The sequence below is a fragment of the Furipterus horrens genome, unplaced genomic scaffold (genome assembly GCF_987537825.1).
Source record: "Furipterus horrens unplaced genomic scaffold, mFurHor1.1.pri manual_scaffold_5, whole genome shotgun sequence".
Classification (NCBI taxonomy): domain Eukaryota; kingdom Metazoa; phylum Chordata; class Mammalia; order Chiroptera; family Furipteridae; genus Furipterus; species Furipterus horrens.
In genome coordinates this window covers 103,189,948-103,209,259 of record NW_028327175.1, presented here as the reverse complement: position 1 = coordinate 103,209,259, position 19,312 = coordinate 103,189,948, and the positions used below count along the sequence as shown (strand labels likewise).

Genomic DNA, 19,312 nt, shown 5'->3' with positions numbered 1-19,312 from the left:
TAGCTTTATATAGGTATAAATGAAGCCAGAAACTTTTGTCATTCCTGAATTCTTTTTTGCTAAAATCACATTTCAGGTATTCGAGCGACCTGACTCAATAATAAGTACTCCACACCAACAATATGCACACACACAGTGTGTGGTCAGGGGCAGGGGAGAATTATAAGATCTGATTCACAGATTTATAATCTAGTTGCAAAAAAGGGACAAGATTAGCAAAAAATGAGATACTAGAACGAATGTGTTACAACTTGTAGTTAAACAACCAAATAATGGAAGAGAATTAGATCTTATGGACACCAAGGGGAAGAAAGTATCTACAAACTAGAATGGCTGGCTTCATTTCAGAAAGACAGATCAACTTAGGGGATGGGCTAGGCACAATAACATTCTAATTGTGAGAACAAAGAAACACGTGGAAGCACAATACTTCCTCGCTTTTCTCTGAAACGGAGAAAGTAGACTGGTACAGTTAAAAGTGGTATGTTCTTATAGTCATGGTGTAAAGAAAAGATGAAGCTAAATCTTAATGGGATCCTTGAACACCAAACAAGAATCATGGTAGATCTGAGCAGGGAAGAAACCCAAAAAGATCTGGACAGAAAACGGCAGGTTTAAGCCATGACAGTGGGGCCAGGAAAGCCAAGAACCAAAAACAGAAACTTCAACAACACCCTTAAAGCTGCCACATGTACTTGTACAGCTGTAAAAGCTGGCAGAAACCAAGCCTTGTCCTCCAAGATCTCCAATACACGTTTAAGAGGAAAGTCTATAGGGGCTTTTATACAGTAGCAATTCATCTCACCTTTTAAGATTCTTTTTTTTTTTTTAATACTCAAGGATATATATTAATGAGAGAGAAAGAGAGAGAGAAACAGAGAAGAGACATCAGTTGCCTCCCATATGTGCCCCTATCAGGCCATCAAACCTACAACCTTTTTGGGGTACCAGACAACACTCCCACCAAGCCACCCAGCCAGAACTCTTTTAGTAACAAAGATAGAAGAATGAACTACAGAAATTGTCTTCAGAAAACTACTAGCTACCAAGACCATTTCAAGCTTTGCAAAATTAGACCTACAATTTTTCTTTTAGTCTTTCTCATAATTCTGCTGATAACTTGAAAACAACATCTAAAAAAAATAATAAAATATTGGCAATGGTCTTATAATTCTGCTAAAATGTCAGGTGGTCTGAATTATTTAAAAATAAATCTAACACTGTTTAAGATTTTTGTTTTTTCACTGAAATTTTTGGAAATAACTGTTTTCTCCATACTCACCTCAGCATATGCCTCCATGTCCTCTAGAAACTGACCAAGGAGAGTAGTAGAAAACGCAAGATCAGCTACCCAAAATGGTTCCAGACTCTGCAACCACCCTAGGAATCATATAAAAAATTTTGAAAGTACAAAAACCAAAATATCCAAATAAAAACTATATTTAAGAGCCTTGTTTTTAAAAGATATCTGGTTTTCAAATTGCCAACTCTTAAAACATGACCTATATTATAAAACTAAGACTATTAACTGTTAAGCATGCTGGTCATTGATTATACAATGTCTTTTAAATGCTGCAAAAATGAACGTTCTCCAAAAATTAAAATGTGTATCTCACATCCTTATTTTTCAACAGATTTAATAACCATATTGTCACTATACACATGGCTTAGACTAAAATGTCCTCACCTACCAACCACCAGCCTAGATGTCTATTCCAGGGCCATAGCTAGCTATCACAGGTGTGCACTCATCTCCCCAGTGGAAATGACACAGTACCAGTCTCACCTGTACATCATATTTTCAGAAGTTCATTGCCCCAAATAAGCTAAGAGAAACTACAGCACTTGGAACAGACTAAAATGTCCATGTGAGTCATGCTAATCATTCACTCAACTCAAAAAAATTTTTCTTTATCCTTTTCTAATTTAATCCATTTGTATGTTTTTTAATTTAAAATAAAACACACACACACCCCACAAATATCTAGGATCTTCCATCAGGATATGACCATTATAATACCTCCTCCTATTAGCACATGCCACAAATGACTTAGTTAAGTCCTTTCAATTTCTCACTGGAGCATTATAATCTGTACTTGGACTCTCTCTATCTACTACAAAGTACACAATTTTCGTTTGAAAGGATAAATTTAGCTAACAACTAATGTTCATTTATAATAACTAAACTATTTCTGTGAAAAGTTATTTTCCTTGCACTAACAAAGAAATACTATTAAGAGCTGATATCTGAGGGACCAATGTTCCTTCCCACAGTATTTATATAACTGGTATATGCGGAACCACTTACCAGACACCTGCTGTGTGAGCGAAGGTTTCTGAGTATGATCTATATGCCATCCAACTAATATATCGACCGTATCCTGGACAGAAACAAGAGAAGGGCACTGAGCATTTTAAGGTCTAAACTGCTATTCCACCTATGGATGACTTCAGAGTAACAGACTCTAGAAAGGGTGTCTATATTCCACCTACTTGACATGATACAAAGTGAAAAGGGTGGGAACACAGCCAAGAGAATAATGAAATTTCATTTATGATACTGATAAAAGGATATACTTTACTTTAAATCTTATAGCATTGGTGTCAGGAAATACAGATAGTATTTTTTATAAATACAATATCACTGTCCCATTCAATCCTGGACCCTCCTATACTCAAAGGAGCCAAACTTTATTTTCTGAGTTCCCAGGTCCTCGTACATGCAACCAATCTTTCATTCCATCATCTGAAAAGAGGGAGTTGAGGGACTCACCCTAAAGTTAGTGCTGAAAATATGAGGGTAGCATCGAGCTACCAAAAGAATGCACTTAACACATTTGCAAAGTAATTCTGGTGTATCCACATTTTCAAGAATGGACTGCAGGCTGGTCATTACAAGCTAAAAAAATAAAATTACAAACCATGAACATTCAACAAAACAGGAAGAAAACAAGCAAATAAGTTTCATTATTTAATAGCGACTACATCCAAATCTGATCATGATACCAAAGAAAATAAGTTCCCTAGTTTTAGCTCGGAAAAAAAAAAAAATTGAAAACATTTCATTCCACTAATATATTAGGCTGAAAACAAAGACTATTTTCTCTTACTTGATGTCTGTTAAAATTATTTCTAAGTAATGTCTATTTACATTATTCCTAATCATGCTCTTTATTTTTAAGATTTATTTATTTACTCTTAGAGAGAGGAGAAGGGAGGGAGAAAGAGAGAAACAGCAATGTATGAAAGCTATATGGATCGGTTGCCTTTCACACGCCACAAACCAGGGACCAGGCCTGCAACCCAGGCACATGCCCTGACCAGGAATCAAACCAGCGACATTTTGGTTCACAGACCAGCAGTCAAGCCACTGAGCCACACCAGCCAGGGCAAGAAAGATTTTTTAAAATGCCACAATTACTTTCTAAATCAAAATATAGAGCAAATTTTTTACAGTTTATGTTTTAAAATATTAGTACATGCTTCAAATTGGAATGACTTAGGGAAGAGTAACATGGCCCCAATCATGAATGACATATAGGCTCATATTTACCACTATATATATTTAAAAAATAAGTACATGGTATACCACTAACAGAATATTTTGCAGCTCTTAAAAATCCCCTTTTCCCCCCAGAAAGGACAGCTCCTCTTTACAAAATATTATAAACATAGAAGAAATGATAGAATTAGAAAACCAACATTTTGCAACAAAGTTATAATTTATACAGGCACAGAATATGAATGGATGCTAAAATCACTGAGTGCAATATTACTAAAAAAGAAACACAGGATGCTCAGAAGGTCTCAAGGCATCATGCCCAGATTATACACTAATTACAAAGGGAGAAAAATAAGCCTTCACAATGGAAAGACCTGGTGGCCATCACTTCAAGCTGGGAATCACACTCTTCATTTCAAAGAGTAAGACCTAAATCTAAACTGAATCTGATCAGGAAGAAACAATCAGACAATCCCAGAAAGCAGAACATCCCACAAAATAAGGAGAACAAAAAGGGACAGAGAACTGTTCTAATGGAGAGAAATTAAAGAGACAAGTCACCAAATACAATGCATGAATCTTGATGAGATCCTGAATCAGGTAAAACAAAAGCTATAAAAGACATCTTCAAGGTAACTGCAGAAATCTGAATATAAATTGTATTACGTAATAAAATTATTCTTAGATATGATTTTAATGTTGTTATGTAGGAGAACAGCCTTCCTCTTAGGAGATGCATGTTAAAGCATTACGGGGTAAATTACCATGACACGTATAATTTATTTTCTAATGATTCAACAAAAATGTATGTGTCAAAAAAAACAACTGTAGCAAAATGTTAGTTAAGTGGCAAATCTAGGTAAAAGACATACAGTGTTTATTGTACTGATCTGTTTTTCTACGGATTTGAAGTTTCAAAACAAATTATTTGGAGAAAAGTTCATAATACAAAAACTATACAAGACAAGCCCGCTTTGTTATACTATTTAGTCAGATAATTTTCTGACTCTTTTCAAAAAAAAATGTTCATAACCTCTATAATCAAGGGAAAAAATGTGTTTTTTAAAAAAGCACATTAGAATTAAGTAGGGTTGATATTTATTAACACACATTTTATATCACTTGGAATAAGAATTTTTGACATATTATCAAACCTAAAAAAGCCTAGTATTGAGTTGTGATGTTCAGTTTTGTCTCCCTCCTACCCAGCTCTCCCCATGGAGTTCCTGTTTTCAAACCAGCAAATGATTCTAGTATTAAGCAATTTCAAAGGAAAGCTTCTAGAAAGCGGGGAACACACACAATACCTACCTTTAAGTCTACCTTTAATTTAGAGTGTCCTCTATTCAAATTCAGAAAGAAAAATTTTACTTACATCATATTTACTATCAGTAGACAGCCCTATTCTAAGTTTCTTTTCTTCAAGCTCCCTCCAAGGACGTGTGTTAAGGACAATTTTCCTTCCAAGCACATCATCAACATCCCCACCACCCCCATTCTTACCTGCATTACAGATGAAAAGGCTTTCTTTTCTCCTACAGTCTCTAGTGCTTTGTAGGTGGCACATAAGTAGAGTTGTTTAACTTCATCTTTTGCAGATGAGCTAAATTTGCTGAAAATCCATTTGAAGATCTTCTCGGCCTCATAGCTCAGAGAAGCACAAAGAAGGCCAAGACAGCAAGCTCCTTCCTGTCTCAACTCCTGAAGCAATTTGCTACTGTGTTTATTTTAATGCACATAAAACAAAACACACAAAAGCTTAAGCTTTCAAAGATGACTGGAATGACATCTCACAAGGGTATCTTAAATGATTTTTAAACAAATTTCTATTCAAACTACCTAAAAAGGTTGAGGTTTTATTCACATTAAATATTTTCTATTCTCTCTCTTCTGCAACGCCCAAAAGTAGCTCTGTTAGACATTGGGCTTTCTTTTACAGAATCAATTATTTACAAACCATTAGGAAAACCAAGAAATACTAAAATTCATGCTTTAAATTCCATCTCAAGTTTCATCAAATGATTCACAGAAAAGAGCAGCAACAAATGATTAAATAAAACACTATAATCATATACTATGTAATTTCAATATACAGGGGCTATAAAAATAGGAAATTATAATAGCTAAATATAATAAATTTAAAGGAACAACAACACTCATTTAAGTATAATAGGTAACTACATAAAATAAGAACATCAACAAGCAGTAAAGTTTGTGACCTTCTGAGATGAGTTTTTGGGTGCTTTCCAACACTGCAATTCTTTGGGAACCAATACACAAATAAATGACTGCATACCTTTAGAGAACCCCAGCAGCCCCATATACTATAGTTCTCAATCCACTGTTATCCAAAAAAAAAGGAAGATCCCTTTCACCTCTGTTCTTTAAGCAATTCCAAAATTATCTATTTACAAACATTAATTGCATTCATTCATTCATGCCTGCATTAAGAGTTTATATCATTTTACATGTCAATGCTCAATTATTCAGTTATGTTGACAAATTTTTTAAAATGGTATTTCCTTTCAGTGATTCTATTTGTATCCAATGGTTATTAATATATACTCTAATACAGATGAAGACGGCCAGAGAACCCAGTGAAACATTAAATAGATGTTCATAAATGAAACCAATGGATTTATCTTGTTTTTAATAATTTATAAAAATATATTTTTTTTAATTTAACCATTATTAGTTACTTACCTTTCATTAAGCACATCATGTACAGCAGTCAAGATATTATCCAATTGTTTAACTAGTACCTTTAAAAGAACAATTTATAAAAATTTCAAATTTGTATGCTTTTAAGAATAACATTCTTTACTTTTTTCTTGTGTCCCCTTCCAAATTATAATTGGACAGTACCATACCTTCCGTATTCCCAGCCCCCAATTAGCATATCAGGAGTGTTACAAGTTCTCTTTCAAACTATGAAAAAAATTTATCCATATAAATCATTGAGCCATGATCATCAATGAGAAAGAATAAATTCAAAAGGTCTGTTTAATTTACTCTAAAATGCATTTTTTTAAAAATAGATTTATGGATGAAGAGATGTGATAAATATGGCAAAATGTTAATGACAGAATTTAGATGATGGGCATATAATGTTCACTATAAAATCCTTTCAATTTACTGGTATATTTATAATTTTTTATAATAACATTTGGGGGCAGGGAAAGAAGCTTACTTTGAATCAAATATGTGACTCACCATACCATTTCTCACTAATTTTCTCCTACTCCACATCAAGTTCTTAACATTAGGAGGATTACTAGGCGTAGAAAGAAATTCGTAACTGCTCCTGCACTTTTATCTTTGAAAGAGTTTTTCCATTTATTTGGCCCTGGACACTAGACCAAACTTACCCGTGGACAACGTATGTACCCTGCCCAAATTTCACATATGAAAAACAACAGATATTCTGTCCTGGAACATATTAAAAAATTCTGAGGACAACACAATACATGTGTTTTAAAAGCACTTTATTGCAGAAAACAACCAATGTAGATCCAACAATGGTAGATAAATTATATATCAGGGGCATAAAATTCTAAATAATAACAGGTCAAATTAACCTGGAATAAGGAATCCCTGTTATTTTTGCTTAGAAGTAAACCTTTTCCCTTTTTAAATCACTCCAGATCATGTTACCTAGTCTATTATGGAAACACAAAAATTATCAAAATTCCAAAACATACTATACTCACCAGTTTATTTTCTGGTTGCTGAATAAATTCCTTCAACTGCTTTACAGTAGCCAGTCTTCGGTCTCTGTCGTCTTCCCGGGTGATCCTCCGAAGAAGATTCGACAGTCGAGACTCATCAGAATAAGTCATCAATCGCTCTGTGTATTATAAACATATAGACATTTTGTTATCCATTGAGTATAAATAAGCATAGAAACCTTATATCCCAAACATTTTGAAGTGTATCAAAAATCAGTCTACTGAACAATAAAAGCTCAATGAATGCAGTTCCTATCACACTTTTGTTCATCACTGTAAACCAAGCCCTAGCAGACTGCTGGGCAGATTATACACCTTTAGAAACAATAAGGCCAAGTAAATACCTCATTCCACAGGATCAGTCAAGACAGAAAAAAGGTTTAGGAATTCTTTTCTTCAGGTTAGGGGTAAATTTTCAATCACAGAGAACAGGCTATATGCTTCTATTTCTCACTTAGGTACTCCACTGGAAGGCTCAAAGCCTCTTGTTTACATTATCATCATTTTCCTAGCACAAAGTTTTGGTGAACTGAAATCATGTTTTACTACCACCTACCAGATGCAAGGCATGCTATCACTCAGAAAATGGCCAATCAGAACCTTTCTTCCCATTATTTTTTAACGGCAAGAACAAGCAGGAATGCTCAAACAATGCTTAACAATAAGTAAAAATGGGTAGGACGACGACGACCATGTCCAGCTTGAAGCAGCTAGAGGAGCTTGAGACCTTCGCCCATTGTCCTTTACAAGATTACAAAGGGTCCTAATATTTGAGAGGGGGGGATAGTTAATTTTTACGAACCAGGGGTATGGACTTGGGGGGGATTGCTGGGGGAGGGGGGTGCTGGGTGGAGGGGAGCAAGGGGGAGAAAATTGGAACTGTTGTAACAATATAATCAATAAAAAACATTAAAAAAAAAAGTAAAAATGCATTTAAGTATAAAAATTATCTTGTTAAGTTTTCAACTGAGCTATTTATCATAATTAACCAATGTATGTTAACAAACCATATCAAAGGGTATGACAATTTCATTTCCCTCCAAGGCATGAAAGGAAAACTAACAATAAAAGGAATTACAACATGTGAGAGAAGGAATAGGAATTTTTGAGTATTTCAGTAAGGATGAATACTGAATATGTCATTTGGATACCAGACTGTAAACCTAGGCTCTATTTACAATCCTGTCACTAGCAAACTGCATAACTCTGAGCCTGTGAGGAAAAAGAGACTAAATTAGCATCAGTCACCTTCAAGCTTTATCATACGTAAGTCTTAACTTCAAACACTAAGAAACAGTATAGCCTCTGATCTAGCTTTCCACTTCTGAAAATTTATCCCCAAAAATATATATCATTTTTAAAAAGCTATATGGAAAAGAAAAACTATATACACAAAGATGTTCACCAAGATCCATACAACATATACATACACATACCTAAATGGAAAAAGTTCATAAACTAAATGTCCAAAGAGTAACTATATCCAACAAAGTATATAAATCAAAAATCTTGATTTCATACTCAGCTTTACCAATAAAATTAATTTCTCTTTTAGAAAAAAAAAGAAGTCATTACCTCTAATCCTCTGAATTTTCAGGGCACTTTACCTATACACTGAGGCTTGTGTTAAAAGCAGAAAGTGGCATCAGAGCATTTAACTTCAGAAAGGGTCCACTCCATATACACCCATATGCCCCATAGGCATTAAGGTTCAAGAACCTGCTGCAGTAAGAGCCCACTATACATTCAGTAGCCACAATAATCAGGAAAATCCTTTCTTTAAAATTTTATCCAGTCTTCTAATCTTATTTTAACAGAATTCCCTTTTCAAGAGTATTAAAACCTTCCTCATAGGAACTCACTCTTAAGGAACAGTTTATAGCAAAAGGAATGCAAAAAAAATTATCACCTGCACATGTTTTTCAATTCAGAGTGAGTTAACCAACCCACACATGTGCAAGGCATTAGTAAGAACTAAGGTGAACAGGAGAAGACACAGGCCTTTGTAGAGGCATGTGTGTGTGGTGCCCGGCTTGCCCAGCCTTACCCTGTGATTTCCTCATGTCTTTGATGGCTAATGCACGGCTGCCATGCTGAACACTGGTGAACTCAGGGCTGGTCACATTGTTAACCCTCAGCTCTTGCCCCAGCGACTTCCGACCATAAGTATTTTCCCCAGATCCTCCATTGACACTGTAACCACCTAAAAACAGCAACATTTACATTATTTTAATAAGGCTCTTTGTTTCACTCAATGAATTCCTGAGAGTTCAGGAATCATTACCCAGCCTTTGCTTCTCCTACCCGTCCCTGTGCTGCCTGCCTTGAAATCATTTTCATTTCATTTTAAAGATTTTATTCATTTCTTTTTAGAGAGAGGAAGAGGCGAAGAAAAAGAGGGAGAGAAATACTGATGTGGGAGAGAAACATTGATCAGTTGCCTCTCCCAAGCACCCCAACAGGGGAACAGGGATGGAACCCTCAACCGAGGCATGAGCCCTGACCAGGAATGGAACCAACGAGCCATCACTTTGCAAGACGACACCCAACCAACTGAACCACACCAGTCAGGGCTTGATTTCATTTTAATATCTTCAATAGAAGAGAAAAGAAATGAAACCTCAAATCAGATTTGCTCTCTTAAAACTTTTGGGAAGTCTAGAGGAGAGATGGTAGTTAAAAGAGACTTCAGCCTTAGTGATACTGTATTTTTCCTTAATGGCAAGGAAACTGCATTTATGTATTATATGTATGTAAAGAGTATTTTAATTTTGAAAAATTAAGAAGGTAAATTTATGAAATTTCAAAAATCTCACCGTATTTGTGTGCATGTGTGTAGCCATATTGCTCAAGTCCAGGGTTTCTTTTCTCTGCACCAAGTTGTGTTGCCTATTATAAACAGCTGTTTACTTTGACATTTTATATAAGCATAAAATAGCTATATTTCAAGCATATTAGAAGAGAGGGGTGCAGAAGGGCGAGAAAGGGGTGGAGGGATGAGTAGGTTAAAAAACATAAAAAAACATGCCTCTACCAATAAAGAAATATATATACCCTTTTCGTCATTCTGTATGTCAGCGTGGACTCTGGTATCATCGTGCCTTTGCCGAGACACCACAGTTGAATTTGAAGGTTGCAGTCCATAAGAAGACGACCCACCCCTATCTCTGGATGAAGAATATTTTAAATTATCTGGGTCGGCTGATGCACTATCAGTTCTGCAAAGAGAGAAGAGCGTAAGATTAGAATTTTAAACAAATATTGTTAATAGCCTAAAACAGCAATTTTCAACTGGTGTGCCACAAAAACTTTTAAAAACATGCAATACTTGACTATTTAGTCAGGGGCACTGACCTCTTTTCCCTTAGACTGTCAAATTAAAAAATGACAACAGCCAACACAATAGCCATCCAGTGTGAAGGAATCAAAATTATACCATTTTTTTGGTCAGTTCTTTTTCTGTCAGATCAGCAAAAAATATATTTTTTGGTGTGTCGCAGAATTTTAGTAATTAGTTTATGTGTACCATGAGATGAAAATCACTGGCCTAAATCAGAAATCTTTTTTATACAAGCCTCTCTCTTCTACCTTTTTAATTATTTAAATCATTACTATTATAAATAAGCACTTCAGTGTCTAATAAAGTCTCAACTGGGAAGGGCCTGGTCAATGGATGAAATGCCAGTTTTTGAGCCCCTTCTAATACTACGCTAAGGACCCATTTAGAAATATAAATAACTACAAGGATTAAGATTCCCAACTCATCCCACCTTACTCAAGACTTCACTGGTTTTAGCACTGCAAATCCCATGTCCTAGTGTCTCCCTCAGTCCTAGGCAAACTGGGACACTTGGTCACCCTGGTCCAGGATTCTCTTTAACTGACTTGGAAAAAGATGTAGTTCTTTCTCCCAGGACAGGTTTAATCAGTGTAAAAGTTAACCTTCCCAGTTGTAAAAAACACTGGCAACATATATCAGGTAGGGGCAATGTGTTACCCAATTATTTTTAAAGTACTGCCTCACGGCAATAAAGCATTCTCTCTCTCACCTGAATTCGTAACTTGATTATTTGATGGAAAATAAATTATAGAATATTTAAAAGCAAGCTCAGTGGGATGTAAAAAAAGAACACATTAGTTGCAAAGTAAATTATTATAATGAACTGCAATACTGAAGCCTTCACTGAAGATTTCTTAACAATAAAGACTATATTAAAATTCTAAAAAGTGAGGAAAATAAAAGATATCAGGAATCCAATAAAGCTAAACTTAAAGGTTGCAGTTCATAATCTATATAAAAATCAAGTATTATCCAAAATAGCCCTGGATACTTGGATATTAATAAACGACAGGTGCAGTTCCAGGGTAAAATTAGTGTCCTTATCCAAGGATCAGCTCTACGTCTCAATGTCCTCATCAGTAAAATAAGGAGCTGAACTTCATAATTTCTCATGAACCTTATTCTTCCAACCATCAATCATAAAGTATCAAGAAATAAGGCAATACTACATACTGCATGGCAGCATAAAAAAGTTCCTCTTCTACTGATATTTTTTTTGAGAGGAGCAACCTTTTGACATATAAACCACTTTTATACTTACTTAAAACACTTTCTGAACTCATAATTATTTGGAAAAGTTAAGGACACTGGCAGGAGTAGAAACTACTCTATTCCTCAACGCCTGTGCCCTTATCCCGTGTATAAGAATAACTGCAGTGTTTGTAAATATATTTTATCTAGTTTATTATCCTTTCACTGCCCTCACACACAAAAATACTAAACATGAAACTCTGCATAGGCTCAGACACCCTGATCTGTACTTACTGTCACCACTGTTAATATAGAATACAGACAATAGGTCCAATTAAACTTGGATACCTAAGTGGCATGAGTCTAAATTATTCCTAAAGGCTCTCAATTTGAAACTTGATAAAATTCCGTAACCCTAGCATACTAAAACTACTAAGACTTCATAACAGTGTATCTTCTTCAAATAAACAGGGTTCACTAATTAAAAGACAAAGCTCAGTACTTTCAACATACGGGAAAATAAAATCTATGGACTTTCAAGAAAAATTTATGAGGATATTTCAAAGTATACTAAGTCTATAAGCATTTAAGTATCTTTAACATTAAATGGAAAACATGAGAACTTTTTAAAACCAATGTAAAAACATTCCCCACATATCTAAAAATAGCACATTAAATGTTGACCTATAATAATCCATAACATACCATTAATTTCTGAAAGGGAATTGAAAAATTAAAGAGAGCATGTGAGCTTTTCTGACAGGTTTTGAACTTTCTGTATGTATGGCATCTAACTCAACCTGGGAAAGTAAGCTGAATGAATGAATGAATGAATGAATAAAATATAATAATTCTGAAACACCTAGATAACTGAAGTCTACCAATATTTAAATGTCTGAATTTCCTGTTTTTATTATGTTTATGTATCACATATATTTCCCTTACTATTAAGTTAAATATTTGTATTGTTTTCTGGTGGCATAGCAATAAACATAAGGCAGCAGAGAATACAGGTTTAAAAAAGATCTGAGCTCAAAGCCCAGCTCCAGTACCGAAAAGGTACGTGTGACTTTGCTAGAAGGTGCTTAATCTCAAAGTCTGGGTTGTCTCTTGTGTAAAATGGGGATAAAACCTATGTTACACCTAATATGTAAGGTTGTTGTGAGGCCTAAATAAAATAATGAATTCTTAAAAAATACTTACAGTGTACACTCAATGATTATGGCCATATTACTAAATAAACTCAAAGTTCCCAGTCTAACAAATAACGTATAAGTAGTTCATGAACATACGAAAACAATCAAAATAAGTTCTTATTTTAAGTTCTTCATTGAAGAAATTAAGCAATCTACCACTACCAAGAAATACATTTCTAACTAACAAGTATTGATTTTAAATTAAACTGGAGGGGGGATGAGGGGAGGCAGGAGTGACTTCTTAATTTAAGTTACTGGTACTTTGAACCCAAAAGCACAAAATGGTTCAGCATGTACACAAAATCTCTATAATATCGAGACTGCTTAGGTCTCAAAAAAAAGTCAATATCAGGCTGTAATTACCAACAAGATCCCAGTCCAATAAACAGAAAACTGTTAAAGAGAAATGAGCACTTAAAATGAGGCAATCAAAGCCACAAAATAGAAAGTACAGATTTCAACTTAAAGAGCAGGCAAAAATGTTCAGCTAGTTTATAAGGGCTGAAAAAGCTATTATCTGCTAGAATTAGTGTCTCAATTTAGTGATAAAAGAAAATGCATCTGTTAAGACTATGAATCCTAGAGCAAGGATCCCAAAATACCTCTACAACCCCTTTAATACTCTAAAAATATTATGAAGAGAAAAAAATGCATAAATTTCCCCAAAATGATTAAACTGAAGTTAAAACCTAATGTACATGCCACACGAGAGGTAAGTTTCTAAAGCTCATACCTCAAAAATCGCATACTGTATAATATGGAGCCTTTGTGATGTTTTGCATCAAGTCAATCTGTAAGACAGTAGTTACAATATTAGTGAAGGCAGTGGGTTAAAAACATTTGTTGTTCAAACATGAAGCAAATATAATTCATGGGTTAGGTGCTTTTAGTCAAACTATGACCCTCTAGGTTTCGTATGTTGAAGCAAAAATTTAAATGGAAAGCCACTCTGTGCCTTAGAGGAGAGGCTTAAGGTGGGCAACCAAAAAAAATGAAATTTAGTACAAAGAAGAATTTAAATGTTCACTGTAACATACAAATCACATGCGAATATAGTTATGCTACTTTAGTGACCTATTCTCAGTATACAGAAAATGTAACAAATCTGAGAGGTCATTCATTTCTGAATGACCCAAATCCTCAGGCCTCACATCAACAATCCACCATGTGTTAGAGGATAGCATCTCCTGGCTAAATGTGGTCTTGTGGCCCAGTTCTTGTTAGCATTGTAAAGAATAACAAAAAGAAAAAGGAAGGGAAAAAAGCCACTTTGGAAGTATGAAGTCAGGGCATTCTCTCTGAGGAGTATTTCCTTAGAAGACCCAGAAATGAAGCACCCCAAATGACTTGATGCAAACAGCACACCTGGTGGTGCCACAGGAATAAGCATCATCTTGCCTCAAAGTTATTTTTAAGCAGGCCGATAAAGGGATTTTGCTCTCTTGGTGAGATCTAATTTGTATGGGTATCAACCAGGAAATGAGACTTGCACTAAAGCCAATAAGGTGGGAATACAGTGGTACTCAAGATAGTATCACTGTCACAAAACAGTTGTAGGATATTCTGAGTTTTTCATACTAACAGTGAATACTACTTGAAAATGATCTATCTATTTTAGAAATAAATTCAAGGTTATTCCTGTAGTGTCTCTTACTCACCTGGATTCAGACATGCTTTCACAAGGGATTAAAAAAAAAAAAAGTGAAACAATGCGTAACCCTGGGCCTTGTGTCTGTACAACACTTTCATGCTAGAAACACTGCTCTAAAATGAGTCTATAGCTAAAAATTTCATTTCGGAGACTCAGGGACTTCATTATATGAAACTCTTCTCAGGAGAAAATAGTAAGTTCAAATTTAATGAAACAACTGAACCATCATGCCAAAGTTATGAATGAGTTTACATCAGTTTTGCAATAGTAAAATATTAAGTGTATATGTCTTAATGAAACATCCTTAGCTCCTTAAGCTATCTATAAAACCAATCTATTTATTGATTCTTTGTTACTAATTTTTAATTATTACTCAAACTCTCAACTAAAGAGCCACTTTAGACTAAAAATATAAAAATATATTTAACTATTGTAAAATTGTAAGATTTTTACCTTTCCCAGAGGGACGTCTATGCTTTATCCTGAGCTTCTGGAAGGTAATCTCTAAACTCTTGAAATGTCATGACTAATAACAGTGTTCCTGTTCACCATGTGATTATGCCCAGGGATTTTAGTCACATGAATCACCTCAGTCTCCAGAAGGACTAGAAATTAAGTTCAGCCATGTGGGCACCCAGTCATGGAGTCCCAGTAGAAATTCTGGATACCAAAGCTGGGATGGGCTTCCATGGGTGTTTATATTCCATGCATACTGTCACAAATCAACACCAGGAAAGTAACACTGTTCACAACTCCACAGGGAAAGAACTGGAAACTCCATATTTGGAACTTTCCTGGACTCTGCCCTATGCACCTTTACCTATGGCTGATTTTAATCAATATCCTTTAGCTGTAATAACCTGTCACCATGAGTATAACAGCTTTCAATGAGTTCTGTAAGTCCTTCTGGTGAATTATCCTAATAATAGTCTTGGGGCCCTCCAAACTTGTAACTGGTGTCAGAAGTAAAGGTGATCTCATGAACCATACCCCCTCTAACTCTGCACCTATATTTTAAATCACTGAATATATATACTCTAACCCAAAATTTAAAAGACTATAAATTATGTTTAATAATATCTTTAGCAAACATAATAAAGAACTAAATTTCAGTAAGGTTAAGTCCCCACTTTAACAGTCAATAGGTTCTGCAACTTTAACTGAAATGACATATAACAAAGCTAGTATTAGCTAATTGATATATATGAGATTAACTCTCAGGAAGCTACGCCATCGTCTCTCGAGACGGACGGCTGCCGACGACGACGACGATATATGAGATTAAGATCCTCTGGCATCTTATGAACATTATAACAAAATGATGTTATTTGAGGACCTGCTATAGTTTATTTCCCTTCCAAGGAATCTCATAACCTCTCTACCCACAGAACTTTAATCAAATTAACAAGAAAGGAGAAACAAAGCAAATAACTCTAGGAGAGTACTACATCAGATTTTAAACTTTTGCTTCAAGTGCACAATTATCTTATCTTCACTGAAAAGGTTGACGAACACACCACTCCCATGTAGTTCTGACAACTAAGTCTTCAATGCTGCCCACACTTCCCTAGCCAGGGGTCTCATCTTTCCAAAAGAGCTTTCAAACTCTCTGCACCTTCCTCCTTCCCCAAGCACTACCAGTGCATGACCTTACAGAGATCCCTGCTTCAGAATACCCCTGGTGAAGAGGCCATTCATTCCTTCTATAGCACTCTCAATTAGAGCTAATAATTTTGAGCTCCTACCAAGTCTGGGAGGCAACTTACCCAAGCAGTTAACCTAATATTTATTATGTCATTTGATCCCTAACATAATCTTACCAGATGAGGTAACTAAGGTTCCATAACTGACCTAAAGTTGCACAGCTTGTAAAAGGCAGAGCAAGAACTCAAACTTTGTTCTAACTATAGTTTTTCAGCACTCCACCACTGCCTACCAACTTCTTTCCAGTCAGTCCACAAATTCACCTACATCTGCACACACAGCCTTTCCATCACTTTCCCACAATGGAACAAGTAAACCTCGTGATCTAGACAGTCCCCCTATCTTCTGAGGTATGCCTTGCATCTCCCACTTCCCTACTGCTCATCACATCATCAACATGAGCACTCTCAAGTCTTTCCTTTAAAAAAAAAAAAAATTCAACTCTTAACTCTCTTTCTCCTTCTAATTCTAAGTGTCTATACACTTCACAGACAAAACCTCTTGAGAAAACTTTATCTTCCTTGCCTTCACTCACTTTTCAACTAACTGTGATGAGGGTTCCACCATCAGCACTCCACTGAAACTGTTCCTGCTGAAGTAGGAAGTTCCACTCATGGCCAACTGGTCTCTCAAATTCCATGTGCCCTTTTCAGGTCACCTTGCTCAATGCCCCAGTGACTTGCTTTTGACAACTGCCAATTCACATTCTATTTCAACACCACTCTAAAGTGTTGTTGCTTTTTAGAACTTATATACATGTTTTTTATTGTACTTATTCCCCATTACTATTTAACCCCCTTGTACTGCTCTCCCTCCAGCACTCTGAAGGTTTTTTAGTAACTTAATTCCAGTCACTCTCTCTACTTTTTTCCCAGTTCAGTACTTTCTTCCTTCTTCACTTCCTTCTTTAACCAGCTCAGATTTCACTGTCTTATCTTTTCAATAACACTCTTACCAACCTCCTAAATCTCCTTTAATATTTTACTCACACCAATCTGGCAAAATCCAACCATGGATAAACCCAATTATCTATCAATTACCCGTTACCCATCAGTAAAGCACCACATTCCTAGGTCCTCTGATGTCCCGTCTCCCACTCACTACATGTATTATCCAGACCTTCCCCATTCTCTTCAGATTCCAAAATTAACTGCCGCTCTACACTCTCAAACACTCACACTCAAACTTTCTCACATTCTCTCTAGTCACGAAGAAAAAAAAACAAGATACCATAACACATCTACACCCAATTCGTAGAGGCCTTGATTAAAATTTCATCTCTTTCCTTTTTTTCTATTTTTTATTTTTGGTTTTTCAATTACAGTTGTCCCCTTTTCCCCCAATTTCTCTCCCCTACCCAGCCCACCCCCTCTCCCGCAATCATACCCCTCCCCGTTGTCCGTATCCATGAGTCATTTATACACGTTCTTTGACTAAACCCTTCCCTTACTTATCTCCCTTCTCTCCCTCCCCCCTCCCCCCTGTTGACTGCTATTCTGTTCTTTGTTCTATTTAGTTCTTTTGTTTTTGTTGTTCTTTAGTTTCCTGTATTAGGTGATATCATATGGTATTTTTCTTTCTTTGCCTGGCTTATTTCACTAAGCATAATTCTCTCTAGTTCCATCCATGTTGTTGCAAATGGTAGGAGTTCTTTCTTTCTGCTACATAGTATTCCACTGTGTAAATGTACCACAGTTTTTTGATCCACTCATCTACAGATGGGCACTTAGGTTGTTTCCAGCATTTAGCTATTGTAAACAGTGCTGCAATGAACATAGGGGTGCATAAGTTCTTTTGAATTGGTGTTTCAAGATTCTTCGGGTATATTCCTAGTAGTGGAATCGCTGGTTCAAAAGGCAGTTCCATTTTTAGTTTTTTGAGGTAATTCCATACTGTTCTCCATAGTGGCTGCACCAATCTGCATTCCCACCGACAGTGCAGTAGGGTTCCCGTTTCTCCACATCCTCGCCAGCACTTGTTGTTTGTTGATTTGTTGATGACGGCCATTCTGACTGGTGTAAAATGGTACCTCATCGTGGTTTTTATTTGCATCTCCCTGATGGCTAATGATGTTGAGCATTTTTTCATGTGTCTATGGACCTTCTGTATGTCCTCTTCGGAGAAGTGTTTGTTCAGGTCCTTTGCCCATTTTTTAATTGGGTGGTTTGTTTTCTTGATGTTGAGTCGTATAAGCTCTTTATATATTTTGGAAATCAGTCCCCTGTCTGTGATGTCATTGGCAAATATGTTTTCCCATATGGTTGGTTTCCGTTTCATCTTGCTGATGTTTTCTTTTGCTGAGCAGAAACTCTTTAGTTTGATGCAATCCCATTTGTTTATTTTTTCATTTATTTCTCTTGCTTTAGGAGATGTATCCGTGAAGAAATTGTTACGTGAGATATCTGAAATTTTCTTGCCTATGTTTTCCTCTAGGACTTTTATGGTGTCATGGCTTACATTTAAGTCTTTGATCCATCTTGAGTTTATTCTTGTGTGTGGTGTAAGTTGGTGGTCTAGTTTCATTTTTTTTGCAAGTCTCTATCCAGTTCTCCTAGCACCATTTGTTAAAGAGGCTCTTCTCACTCCATTTTATGTTCCTTCCTCCTTTATCAAAGATTAGTTGACCATAGAGGCCTGGGTTTATTTCTGGACTCTCTATTCTGTTCCACTGATCTATATGTCTGTTCTTATGCCAGTACCAGACTGTTTTGATTACAGTGGCTTTGTAGTATTGTTTGATATCTGGTGTTGTGATTCCTCCTGCTGTGTTCTTCTGTCTCAAGATTGCTTTTGCTATTCGGGGTCTTTTTTGGTTCCATATGAATTTATGGAGTATTTGTTCTAAGTCTGTGAAATATGTCATTGCTATTTTAATAGGGATTGCATTGAATCTGTAAATTGCTTTGGGTAGTATGGCCATTTTGATGATGTTGATTCTTCCCATCCAAGAACATGGTATTTGCTTCCATTTATTTGTTTCTTCCTTAATTTCTTTCTTCA

General features: G+C 35.7%; 1 protein-coding gene across 3 annotated transcripts in view; it reads right to left on the bottom strand.

The window, feature by feature from the left end:
- SMG1 (SMG1 nonsense mediated mRNA decay associated PI3K related kinase) overlaps window positions 1-19,312 on the bottom strand; it is a 101,712-nt gene that overhangs the window by 60,329 nt on the left and 22,071 nt on the right. For 2 of the 3 annotated variants that reach the window (XM_090276959.1, XM_090276960.1), the window contains exons 2-9: window positions 10,285-10,448; window positions 9,278-9,433; window positions 7,213-7,349; window positions 6,206-6,264; window positions 5,006-5,219; window positions 2,774-2,899; window positions 2,309-2,381; window positions 1,283-1,380 (exon numbers count right to left, since the gene is read on the bottom strand). In XM_090276959.1, the coding sequence (XP_090133085.1) occupies window positions 1,283-1,380; window positions 2,309-2,381; window positions 2,774-2,899; window positions 5,006-5,219; window positions 6,206-6,264; window positions 7,213-7,349; window positions 9,278-9,433; window positions 10,285-10,448 (1,027 nt within the window). Of the gene's footprint in view, window positions 1-1,282; window positions 1,381-2,308; window positions 2,382-2,773; window positions 2,900-5,005; window positions 5,220-6,205; window positions 6,265-7,212; window positions 7,350-9,277; window positions 9,434-10,284; window positions 10,449-13,690; window positions 13,749-19,312 lie in introns of all 3 variants that reach the window. The other variant, XM_090276961.1, reaches the window with a different exon arrangement.